Source organism: Leguminivora glycinivorella, chromosome 25 (assembly GCF_023078275.1).
Source record: "Leguminivora glycinivorella isolate SPB_JAAS2020 chromosome 25, LegGlyc_1.1, whole genome shotgun sequence".
NCBI lineage: Eukaryota > Metazoa > Arthropoda > Insecta > Lepidoptera > Tortricidae > Leguminivora > Leguminivora glycinivorella.
The window spans coordinates 7157294-7170263 of NC_062995.1; the positions used below are offsets into that span (position 1 = coordinate 7157294).

A 12970-nucleotide genomic window follows, 5' to 3' on the forward strand; every position below is an offset into this window, starting at 1 on the left:
TAATACCTCTACGCGTTTATGAGGAAATGGGTAGTAAGGTTAAAATTATTAAAAAAATATATATTATGTGATGTAACTAAAAATTTATAGTTTTCGTAATTTTTCCTTTATCTATGCTATAAGACGTTGCTTCGTACCAAATTTCAAGATTCTGAGTTCACGGGAAGCACCCTGTAGGTTTTGATTCCCTTGCAAGTGTCGAAAATTTGCGGCATAAACGGCTGTATCTTTTGATTGCGTTGGCTTAGAAGTTTGATTTTTTCACAGCTTCAAGGGACAGTAGACCTGAGTAATTGATATAAATTTCAGCTTCATACCTTCACGCGTTCCTGAGAAAAAGGGTCTTGACAGACGGACGGACGGACGGACAGACGGACAACAAAGTGATCCTATAAGGGTTCCGTTTTTTCCTTTTGAGGTACGGAACCCTAAAAATGAATAAGGGTTTACTAAGATCGTTTTTTGATAATATTAATAGTTTCGGAAATAATCGCTCCTAAAGGGAAAAAAATGCGTCCCCCCCCCCTCTAACTTTTGAACCATATATTTAAAAATTATGAAAAAAATCACAAAAGTAGAACTTTATAAAGACTTTCTAGGAAAATTATTTTGAACTTGATAGGTTTAGTAGTTTTTGAGAAAAATAAGGAAAACTACGGAACCCTACACTGAGCGTGGCCCGACACGCTCTTGGCCGGTTTTTTTTTTCTATCTTGGACTTTACTTATTTTTAGATCGGACTCTGACATCCCAGTCCCTTACGGCCGAACGATACCTCTCTTGTACCCAAAACTCAACAACATATACGACACAGAACCTTCAGAACTGGTCCCATTTTGGTCACGGAAGCAGACTAGAGTGTTGGCCACCATCATGATGTCTCACTGCAAACCGTTTCGCTTGAACTTCGTGATGCAACTGCAGCGGTTTATGAGTGTGGACTTCTACGGAAAATGTTCAAAGGTTCCAGGTCATGTAGATAAGTAAGTGATCATAAAGCTTCTAGGTTTAAGGTAAATTAAATGTATCATATTACGGGAAATTAAGACGTTTCCTGAGGATTGGAAAAAAAATGCAAAGTTTTTAGTTGTGGCAATGTGGTAAGCGTTTTATTTTGAGGATAAGTCTTCTAAGATGGATGTCGGACACTGCTTTGTTTGTCTTATTAATAGACTTACTTTACAAAACCATTAGTTGACCTCCATCGCGCCAATGTAGAAGAGCGATAGATAAAGATAAAGTAACTAAGTACTTACGTTACAATACGAAGTTTCAGCTATCGCACTCTTGGCGATGATGTGTCCCGAGCAGTTTGTACTTATAAGTAAGGAAAGATTTGTAACTCAATACATCAGTAAATGCAAGTTTTTTGTTAGTGACATCTAGCGTCATCCATGCGTCAATGATTCGTCGACTAGCGTAAATTATCAGTACTGCTACTTGTCAATAGATGTCGCGACGATCAAAAATACATCAGTTATTATTACTAAAACGTGAGTTCCGCAATAGAGCCAAGTATCTGTCAAAAGTGCCTGACGAAAAGTAAATTAAGTAATGTAAAAGGGTACAAGTCTCGCGGAGCGCAGGTGAAAAACGTCACAAGTCATATATGGGACATACTTACACCCTTATTCACCTGCGCTCCGCAAGACTTGTACCCTTTTTCACTAGAGCCTCAGAATTACAGAGTAAGAACCTAATACATTACATTCTCCTCCTCAGGTGTCCCGGTCATTTCAGAGAAAACTGCCCAGTAATGGAAGAATATCTTTTCTACATCACGATAGAAAATTCCATGTGCCGCCAATATTTTTCAGAAAAGATTTTCCATCACGCATACTTAAAAGGCGCCATACCTATCATCATGGGGATACCTTTAATAGACTGTATTAAGCTATTGCCTCCTCATTCCTTCCTGCATGTTGATAGTTTTCCCTCTTTACAGGAGCTAAGCAAAGAAGTTTACAGTATAGGAAATAATATGACTAAATTACTGGAGTACCACGCATGGAGAGTTAATTTTGAGGTTGTGGAAGAACATGGTTTTCTGGGCACTAGATCTTTTGCCATGTGTAGAGTTTGTGAGGCTTTAAACTATAATAGTAATGCTAACAAAATCTATGGTTTAGAGGATATTATGTTGTATTTGGACCCAGCTGTGTGCTGTTCCAGGAATATGAAATGGCCAGGATAATTTATTTTTTATACACCGACAAGTTATGTATGTAGTTTTGCAACAAAAAATGGTTTCTATTGCATTATGTAAGGCCTCGAATTCCCAGCGCCGGCCTCTCAGAGTAGAGTGAAATGGATTTCTGACGCCCTTGCAATCAAAATTGCAAACGAGGCTGCCTTTTCTTCAATTGCTATTTTGGCACCCTTCCTATAGCTTGGCGCCTAGAGCGGTCGCTCCATTCGCTCTATCCTAGATCCGACCCTGAATCCATCTGAAATGGTTATGAAAAGGATACGACATAAGAATACCTTAGGCATGGAAGGCCACAATACACCGTGTTTCACTTAACACTAAAAACCTGAAAACAGTTTGTTCAGAATCGAGAGTAGAATCGATTGAGCTATATCTTAATGGGGGTAATATTTTTATTTAAATTAGTATTATTAGTTATTTTTTACGTGCCCATTCTATTGTACTCGTAATACAACATTGTGTATATCGCATTGCTAGAGGTTGTTTACCTTTTTTCAGTATTTAGGGGTATTAATACTGGCCGGTTACTTGGACGATTATTTTTTCCGCTACTAGTTTGACATTGTTTGTCAGTTTAATCTTAATGTTTATCATAAGTCATAACAAATTGAACTCGTACCTAATTACAACCTTGTCATTTTGAATATTGAGTTTATTTGCTTACTGCGATTACCTGTCCAATTTGAAGTTTACTGTGACAAAGCTTTAAAGTGTTTTACAGTGACATCTTAGCTGTCTATTGGTAAACCTTATGTCGTTGCAGTAACGTACACAAATAAATAGTCTTATGGTTTATGATGGTAGTTAGCAATTATTTTATTGAGTGTAGAGCTAAAAGTCAAGTAGAGCTGTACAGAAAATTAAAAATTCAATTTAAAAAAAAGTAACGATCAGATTAAAAGATGAATACTCTAGATGAGTTTAAAAAAATAAAAATCAGTTGGGGTGTCTGAGGTTTTGAGTGATACCGGAAACACCGTGTATATTGCACAAATAAATTGATTATTATGTAACATAAATTTACATTCTTGTGATTTAACGATTCACTACAGGGGGCCGATTTTTGAATCTCGGCCATTCAATTTCGTAGCGACTTAAATTCTACTAACAGAATCGAAAACGAGTGGTCATTACCACTAGTTTTAAAATTACTAGCCGTCCTTTTTCAAAAATAGCATTACGTCGTTTTCCACAGACTTACGAACGAAGAATTCGTGCGCTCGAAAGTCAAAAATCGATCCGCTGGAGATAAAATCATGAAATACATATGTAAGTTTCTTTATTATGTGATTAATTCTTGTTATCTGTATTCTTGTAATTTAGATACAATGCAATTTATAATAGTAATATGTAATAGGAAATAAAGTATCTACTATAATTATATCTTGCTACATTAAATAGCAGTGATAATTAATTTACTAGTAGTTTATTATTTATGAATTCCCGCAGACCAAACACACACAAACAAAAGATATCGTGACTTTCAAAACGAAACGAAACGTCGTGACCAGTGGCCCGTTTCTCGAAAGGTACAAGCCTTGTATTACAAGTGTGTTTCCATGACAACCCATACGATTTGACAGTTTGCGCAGGTCGTGACAAATTAACCCCAATTGACAACCCCATAGATTTATAGATATTAAGAGGGTACCTACATACGTAGCAAAATGTCGAAAATCAAATATCCGAAGTAGGTACGAAATTCCGAAAGACATGATATCGAAAATCAAAATTGCTAATGTACGAAATTCCTACAGATGCATGTTCTATGGTTAATTGCCTTATTTTTAGAACGCCGAAAGGACAATACTGCTAATGTACGAAAATACTATCAACATTTTTCCTACGTTTAGCTGGCCTAAATTTAAAATTTATTAATTACGAAATTTCGAAAGATGTTTACGTATGTTTAGTTAAATTAAGTTTAAAATGTAGGTACAAATGTACAAATACACCTTTATAAAGACATTCAAGCTTGTTGTGTCGTATGGGAAACTATTACAGAACCCTGCAAGTCCCCACACTGAACATGAAATAGATAGCAATTTTGAGTTTCGATATCATGTCTTTCGGAATTTCATAATTATTTCCAATAGTAATACTAAAATAATGTAAGTTATAAAGTTAGGTAATCATCATCATCCTCCTTGCGTTATCCCGGCATATTGCCACGGCTCGTGGGAGCCAGGGGTCCGCTTTAACAATTAATCCCAAGATTTGGCGTAGGCACTAGTTTTTACGAAAGCGACTGCCATCTGACCTTCCAACCCGAAGGGTAACTAACTAACTAGGCCTTATTGGAATTAGTCCGGTTTCCTCACGATGTTTTCCTTCCTTTCCACGACTGGCAAATATCAAATGAAATTTCGCACATAAGTTCCGAAAAACTCATTGGTATAACGATTATACGAGCCGGGGTTCGAACCCGCGGCCTCCGGATTAGAAGTCGCACGCTCTTACCGCTAGGCTACCAGCGCTTTTTTTAGGTAATATACTTACAGATAAAAATACTACTACTTACTATAGTAACCTGTCCCACGTGCGAGAGGGACACCAGCCCAAACAATGCCCATTGCCCTCTCATGTGGACCGTTTTCGCTAGTCTAATACGAACGCCTTTATGGCTCAGGTTAGGTTGAATGTAGTATGGCAAAAAGTGTGCCCCTGGGAAAGGCACACAGATTTACCAGGTGCCCCCCCCCCCCCTTTATACGAAACTGAATCCGCCCATGACGCGCCCAAAGAGCATTGAATAACTACGCGCCACATCCTATAGCGCCCTATACCTACAATCGCGCGCATATCACGGCCCGACGCCGCGAACGCGAGTGTGGATTCACTTCGCAGAAAGTTCCACACTCTAGCGTTCGCGGCGTCTGGAGCGGGCTTTAGTGATAGGCTATGCGACGCGACGCGATGGCAGCGGTCGCGCGATTTGAAGGTGTAAGCCTGAAGCGCATCGTGCCGCGATACGCGCGCGCGTGTGGAGGACGCTTTAGGCACGCCACAGACAGTCTGAAAAATTCATAATCTTAAAAAAGATTTGTATGCAAACTGACAGTTCAAACTGACACTGACAGATCTGTCAGTGTCAGTTTGCATACAAATCTTTTCTAAGATTATGAATTTTTAAGACTGTCTGTTGCCAGCCTTATACTGGCGATAAATTAAAACAAAACAGAAAGAATTAATGTTGTCATTAATTTATAGATAGGGCTTTTCAGTTACCTATGTACACCCCAAAATTAATTTAAAAAAAATAAAAATGTTGCTAAACAATTTTATAGTTTTTTTTTAAATTAGCCTGCGTTAGTGTACCACTGCTGGGCAAATGCCTCCCCTTGATAATTTTATACTTATAGACTAAAAACAATTGATTCAACTGATACGTATGTTTCTAAACATGTCGTTTGGCAGATCATGAATATGAGACGTAGATTTTCATTCTCATAACACACGGTTAAAGCTAAACGTTCACAAGAATGCGTTATATTATATTATACTTAAATGAATCGTTGCTGTTATGTATAATCATTAATCATTAGTCGATTGCTTTACAAGAGCAAAATCAGTAAGCGAAGACGTTCGAAGTGGAACTAGGTAATTTTGATACAATGTCAGATATACATAAAGATTTTCATTTTCATGAGGAAAGTATTATATTTTTAAAATGATGAAAAGTCACATTGATCCCCCCTAGCAAGGAGGAAAAGTGCTAGTTTGCTCCCTTATGGATTAAACAGCGTCCATAGATTGCGGCACTTCCGCAAATGGCTAATACTCAGTATTAGCCTAATAGTGAGTCCAAATGTACGTTGATCTTTATCGAACGCTAGGATTTCATGCTTTCATTTTACAACATTGATTTTAGTCATCAGCATCAGACTTGATCAAAAATTAACTGAAATTGCACACATAGCCAAACCATAGTACCTAATACAAATTGTTCTATTTAAAACTAAAAACATTTTCATAGTTTTTAACATTAAAAAAATACTCCATTTACGTCTTTAATTTTCTATAAAACCAAATAAATTTTTACACTTGTTTTTTAGCGAAAAATATACAAATATTTTATATCTCTCAGTTAAGAATGAATGTGAACCTTAATAAAAATGAACGTGTTGAATAATTTTCTAAAAAATATTACATATGTTTCTTTATTCGTGTTATGCGGTGCGTCCTCTTTGAATCGCGACAAAGGGATGCGGATAAAACCTGAAAGTTTGAGGTTGCACAATAAAATTGTACAAAAGTACTACGAAGCACGGAAGGTAAGTCTATATTCAGGGCCGGATCCAGGTTAAAGCGATGGAGCGGCCGCTCTAGGCGCCAAACCATAGGAGGGGCGCCAAAATAGCAATTGAAATAAATAGACAGCCTCGTTTTCAATCTTGGTGCAACCAAGGGCGCCAGATTGATAACTCCGGCGCTGTATGTAACTGTATATAATTAGGCAGGAGGGAATCTCATTAGGCACTAGTAACATAACTATTATTACTTACAGGATTGGACGGTATCAAACCTAGGAAGGTACATGTTTAAATACTCCGACCCACGCCCACCGACGTATGAAGTAAAAAACCACCCAGAACTCATACATCCGGACAGCAACATTTTCCACATTCTGGTCTGGAGACACGAGGGCCGGACCAAAGAGAGGCACATGGACGGTTCTGGTAAACACGGGTAATGGAAATCACAGATATAGGAAGAAAAGAGATCGGATATATCGGGCAATTTGAATACACCTGTCGCTCTTGAACCCTGTTGACCTTGGACTGTTGTCCTTGAACTTGAAGTTCTTGAACTGGTTAAACCCACACCCACACAATTATTGGTGGACGCTCCTATTGGGCTGTTGCGCCATACACGCGTATAATTTCTATGTCTGTGGACATACGAACAACCAGCGAATCGTGTCATCACGCGCTCAAACAACGATAACTGTATACTCAATGAGCTACCTGCGACATATCTGCAGGTGGCTCGTCCGCTCTTCAGTATTATATGCTCTGAGGTAGTCTTGGTAGCTTAGATGGTATAACACGCCAAGTAACACACGGTAACACACAGTATAGTGATCCAATTATCTTGGGTTTGAGATGAAGGTTTAATCTTTGCACTAAAAAAGGCGCGAAATTCAAATTTTTTAAGGGAATTAAACCTTCGCCCCCTACACTTACATCATTTTTTAAGAACCTATTATCTATCTATTTTTTAATGTGGCTCGTCAATGACTCCGTCGACGTCAAAAGGTTTAGGAATGTAAGGCAATTGGCCACTGAGCCCCAAATTTCTCAGATTTGCTGCCTCTTTTAGTGCGAAGATTTGGTTAGACCGTCTATTTGTGTGTTCCAAATTCATATTACATGATTATTGGCCAAAATTTCGTTCATTAGATTTATTTTTATTTCTCCCTTGTTCCAGTAAGGACCCGCTACGTGGGTGCAGCGTACAAAACTGCAGGTTTACAGAAAACGACGACTCTTGGATTCCTTTTGTGGACGCAGTTCTTGTACATTTAAACAAGGGTCAGTAAAATATTTGTTTAATGTATATTGCAATAAATAATTTTACCATTAGAGATAAGATAAGATAAGATAAAATAATTTTGGAGTGAAAATTAAGGGTCATCCTCCTTGCGTTATCCCGGCATTTGCCACGGCTCATGGGAGCCTGGGGTCTACTTTGACAACTAATCCCAACTAGGCACTATTTTTTACGAAAGCGACTGCCATCTGACCTTCCAACCCGAAGGGTAAACTAGACCTTGGAATTAGTCCGGTTTCCTCACTATGTTATCCTTCACCTAAAAGCAACTGGCAATTATCAAATGACATTTCGCACATAAATTCCGAAAAACTCATTGCTGTCGGGGTCCGAACCCGCGACCCCCGAAGCGAAAGTCTCACGCACTTACCGCTAGGCTACCAGCGTTTACCGTTAAATGTAAATATAACACAAATATTATTTGAAAACATTAAGGATAAGAGAATCAAGGGCGTATCCAGGGTAGAGCGAGTAGAGTGGCCGCTCTAGGCGCCCATGTGGTAGGATCGAACGGCGCCAAAAAGCATAAAATTGTTTTTTTTTGTGGTGCCAAAATTATATCTCGCTTTACCTCTAAGAATAAGAACAAAGAATATTTCGCAGCCCTAATACCAAATTTGCATCAGCAAAGCAAACGGAGGCCGTACCAACGGTGGATTTTCTGGACAGAGGAGCCTCCAGTCTACACGTTCTCTGGGGCCGAAAAGGACGCAATTAAACCCCGTTTGAAGGATATGGCCAATATCTTTAACTGGTCTATGACATACAGGTAAATATACTTTCCTGGAATATGGTATGGTTGTCATTACGTTAGTAAAATAGGGTTGAAAGTTGACGTTGCAAGCGACACAGCTCAAGAGAAATTTAAAGGAATTTTATACAATATTGCAGACCGAAGCCGGAAAGTTTGATTTAAATTTGCAGTCACAGATGTTAAATTTTATGACAAAAAACATCTAGATATAAGCAATTTAAAAAAAACTATAAGGGACTTTGCAGCCGTGGCGACTGGTGCCGACTGCATCTCGTATTGGGCCTGTCATTAGGCCGTTCTGACATTTATTGTCACTGCAATGTCACAGTTTCGTTTTCTTTCAACCCTTTATTTGCCAAGAGTGGCACTGAAACTTGAGTAGTTTCATGTGCTCTGCCTACCCCTTTATGGGATACAGGCGTGATGGTATGTATGTATGTATGTATTTATTATTTTATTATCTGACTTTATTTGTCTTATACAGAGAGTTATATATCATACTAAGTCCGTAAATCCTTTAGAAAAAACAATATACATTCGAATTTTGTACTAAAATCGCCGTCAATAGAAATTGTCAACAACGTAAACAAACCATTCTATAAAATATCAATATTCTTAAGAAATATAATTAAGTAATACTAACACGTAGATTTAAGATAATTATGTACCTACTCACTAACCTTAATGTTTAATTTTATTTGTGCAATTTAAATTTTATTGTTATTTATTGTTGTTAATTTTATTGTGATTATTTGTGATATTTTATGTGTGTACCGAAATTGTATGATCCCAGTTGGTCGAAATAAAGTCATTTTAATTTTTTTTTTTAATATTCTAGCACAATTTTATTATTTGATGATGTGACATGAATTGATTAAATAACACATGGATTTAGCCAGTATCTGATGAGTTAGAATGGAAATTAAAGACGTTTTGACTAAAAGGTTTGTTTACATTGTTCACAAATTCTATAGGCAGTGAGTCAGTGACTTTAAGTACAACGGGATTAAAGAGAGTTACAAATTCATCAAGCACTGCAATAATGAGGATTGGCTTTAGATGCATATTTTGGACTTTACTTATTTTTAGATCGGACTCTGACATCCCAGTTCCTTACGGCCGAACGATACCTCTCTTGTACCCGAAATTCAACGACATACATGACGCACAACTGTCAGATCTGGTCCCATTTTGGTCACGAAAGCAGACTAGAGTTTTGGCCACCATTCTGATGTCTCACTGCAAATCGTTTCGCTTGAACTACGTGATGCAACTGCAGAGGTTTCTGAGCGTGGACTTCTACGGAAAATGTTCGAAGGTTCCTGGTCATGCAGATAAGTAAGTGACCATACTCGTAAAGCCTCTAAGCTTAATAGTTTTAATGAGGATGGAAAAAAGTTTCTAGTTGCGGTAACCGTTTTATTTTGGGAATGAGTATTTTAGACAGATTAGGATACTATTTTAAATATAAATAAATAAATAAATATTATAGGACATTCTTACACAGATTGACTGAGGGCCACGGTAAGCTCAAGAAGGCTTGTGTTGTGGGTACTCAGACAACGATATATTTAATATATAAATACTTATATACATAGAAAACAGCCATGACTCAGGAACAAATATCTGTGCTCATCACACAAATAAATGCCCTTACCGGGATTCGAACCCGGGACCGCGGCGCAGCAGGCAGGGTCACTACCGACTGCGCCAGACCGGTCGTCAAAATTTTGCTAGGTAGCTTCTGATTAATAGAAATTAACATTACTTTACCAAACCATTGGGTAACCAGCTAATAATAAATCACTAAGAAAGCCGAGAAGGACAAGTCCAGTAAGTAAGTACCTAGACTCGGCTCACGAGATAACCGCCATGTGGGATGTTGATTCAACGATCATTGTTCCGATAGTCGTTTTAGCGAAGAGTCTCGACCAACATCTTAAGAGACTCTCGCTAGGTGGCTGGATCAAGAGCCAGATGCAGAAGGCAGTGATCTTGGACACGGCGCGGATAGTCCGACGGTTCCTCTCTCTGCAGCCCTAACCACCGGCAGCTTGGGCCCTGCCCCGCTGCTGGCGGCACCAAAGGCTTTACTTTACCACCGGCTTGGGATCCAGTAGTACATCTGATAATGGAACAAGCACGACGAAGGCTGTGAGGCATTTGTGTTGTATGGTGTTGGACATTTGCAGTTTGTTCTTTGTCAATTTTGTGTATATATTAATTGGTTAATTATTTTTTAACATAGTAATGGTAATTTTTTTGAATATTGTATAACTGGCTTTATTAATAGTGTGTGAACCTGCCTTAGAAATCTATATTATTTGTGGTCAGGGTTCGTTAATATTTCTTGTATGTGGGTAGCTTTTGCACATTGTAATTTTTCCTCAGTCACCCGTTGACCACGAACGCTGTAAAGAGTTCGAAACGTCGTGATGAATTTTAAATTCATTAGACGCGATTTAATCTGTTTCCATAGTTTTATTTCACTTTATATATAATTATTTTTAAATCGGGACTTAATCACCCCGTAGTCTCGGAAAAAACTCTTCTCCGAGACCACAGGGACAACGCCGTCCCTGAAACGTTGGAGGTCAGTTTAATTATGTAGTCATACGCGATTAAATCCCGATTTGAAAATAATTATGTGTAATAATCGTGAAAGTTTAAATCAACACTTTATAGGATATGAAAAGAAAATTACGGCTATCTAATTGTGCCCAGGCCAAGCTATTAAGTGTAATAGTAATATTTCGGTTGTAAATGTTTATTCAAGTCAACACATTTGTTTAGTGTATTTTACGTAAGTCCTTTACAGAGTAAATATCTAATCAATTACATTCTGCTCTTCAGGTGTCCCGGTAATAGCATGGAAGACTGCCCAGTAATGGAAGAATATCTTTTCTACATCACGATAGAAAATTCTATGTGCCGCCAATATATATCAGAAAAGATTTTTCATCACGGCTACTCAAAAGGCGCCATACCTATCATTATGGGGATACCTTTGATAGACTGTATTAAGCTATTGCCTCCTGATTCCTTCCTGCATGTTGATAGTTTTCCCTCTTTAAAAGATTTAAGTAAAGAAGTTTATAATATAAGAAATAATATTAGTAAATTACTGGAGTACCACGCATGGAGAGTTAATTTTGAAGTTGTGGAAGAACATGGTTTTCAAGGCACTAGGTCTTTGGCTTTGTGTAGAGTTTGTGAGGCTCTAAACTATAATAGTAATGCTTACCAAAACTATGGTATAGAGGATATTATGTTGTATTTGGACCATTCTGTGTGCTGTTTTGAGAATCAGAAATGGGCAGGATAGTTCCATTTTCATACGCCGACAAGTTATGTATGTAGTTTTGCAACATAAAAGGTCTCCTATTGCTTTATTTGCAATAAGGCCTTGACTCATTCCAGCGCCCGCCCGAGCCCTCACGATAGAGTGAAATGGATTGATGGCGCCCTTTGCAAACCATTCTGCCTATTTTTTTTTCAATTGCTATTTTGGCACTCCTTTGGTTTGGCGCCTAGAGCGGCCGCTCAACTCGCTCTACCCTAGATCCGGCCCTGAATCCATGTGAAATGGGATTATTCGATGTTTATGACATTTTTGTTGCCTTCTAGTCGCGATTCTACACAAAAAAAAAATTATAAATGGGCTTACTCTTGGCCACAGACTAAGCTATATATTCTTTCCACACAGCTGAAAATTATTACATATAATATTCTTCACACTCACAGACATTATGAAAAAGAACGTATTGCTAATGCGACACAAAGTATCCCTAATTCCGATCCGATATCGGATGTCGGAAGGATTTCAATGGAAAAAATCCAAGATGGCGCCTGCAATGTATGGGATATCGGTCCGACATCCGATTTCGGATCGGATAATGTGAAAACGCACTTAGGCTCACATACATAGCAAATGTAATTAATGTAATAAATTGATTATTGTGTAATTACGTAACTAATATTGATTTCATTTGTAATTATTGACGTTCTTGTGATTCAACGATCCTCTACAGTAAATAAAATCATGACATATAAGCCTGTCAACCAAATTTTGGCAGTAGCAATGTACATCAAACTAAAGTATGGTATCCCTATGAAACGAACAAAAACCAGCAATGTACGTCGAACAGCCACAGATATTTTTTTTCAAGGGGCTCGCTCCTTCCTTACGAATTAGGTGAATTAAAGGGACGGATATGTGCTAGTTATTTCTCTTTTTGGTAGGTCGGAGATTTCCACAGATAAGATACAAATGACACGCGAACTTCCACCGATTTTCAAAACTAGTGTTGCTAGCCCGCGATTTTTCAAATTTGCCGCCTTTTTCTAGTGACAAGATTTGGTTGACGGTCTATATATACATTGTAATTTATTTATTACGAGCTTGCCTGCCTGCGGCTTCGCCCGCGTACTAAAAATGCTTAATCTTATTCAAA

At 38.0% G+C, this 12970-nt stretch overlaps 2 protein-coding genes across 2 annotated transcripts; both read left to right on the forward strand.

The window, feature by feature from the left end:
- Positions 1 to 911: 911 nt before the first annotated feature.
- LOC125239087 (alpha-(1,3)-fucosyltransferase fut-1-like) lies at positions 912 to 2306 on the forward strand. Its single transcript, XM_048146566.1, has 2 exons — positions 912 to 983; positions 1723 to 2306. The coding sequence occupies exons 1-2, from the start codon at positions 913 to 915 to the stop codon at positions 2192 to 2194; spliced, it is 543 nt and encodes a 180-aa protein (XP_048002523.1). The 5' UTR covers position 912; the 3' UTR covers positions 2195 to 2306.
- Positions 2307 to 6414: 4108 nt separating this feature from the next.
- On the forward strand, positions 6415 to 11960 carry LOC125239523 (alpha-(1,3)-fucosyltransferase C-like). Its single transcript, XM_048147138.1, has 7 exons — positions 6415 to 6483; positions 6717 to 6898; positions 7640 to 7743; positions 8366 to 8531; positions 9606 to 9854; positions 11370 to 11400; positions 11937 to 11960. Exons 1-7 carry the CDS (start codon positions 6415 to 6417, stop codon positions 11958 to 11960), a joined length of 825 nt encoding a protein of 274 aa, XP_048003095.1.
- The last annotated feature ends 1010 nt before the right edge of the window (positions 11961 to 12970 follow it).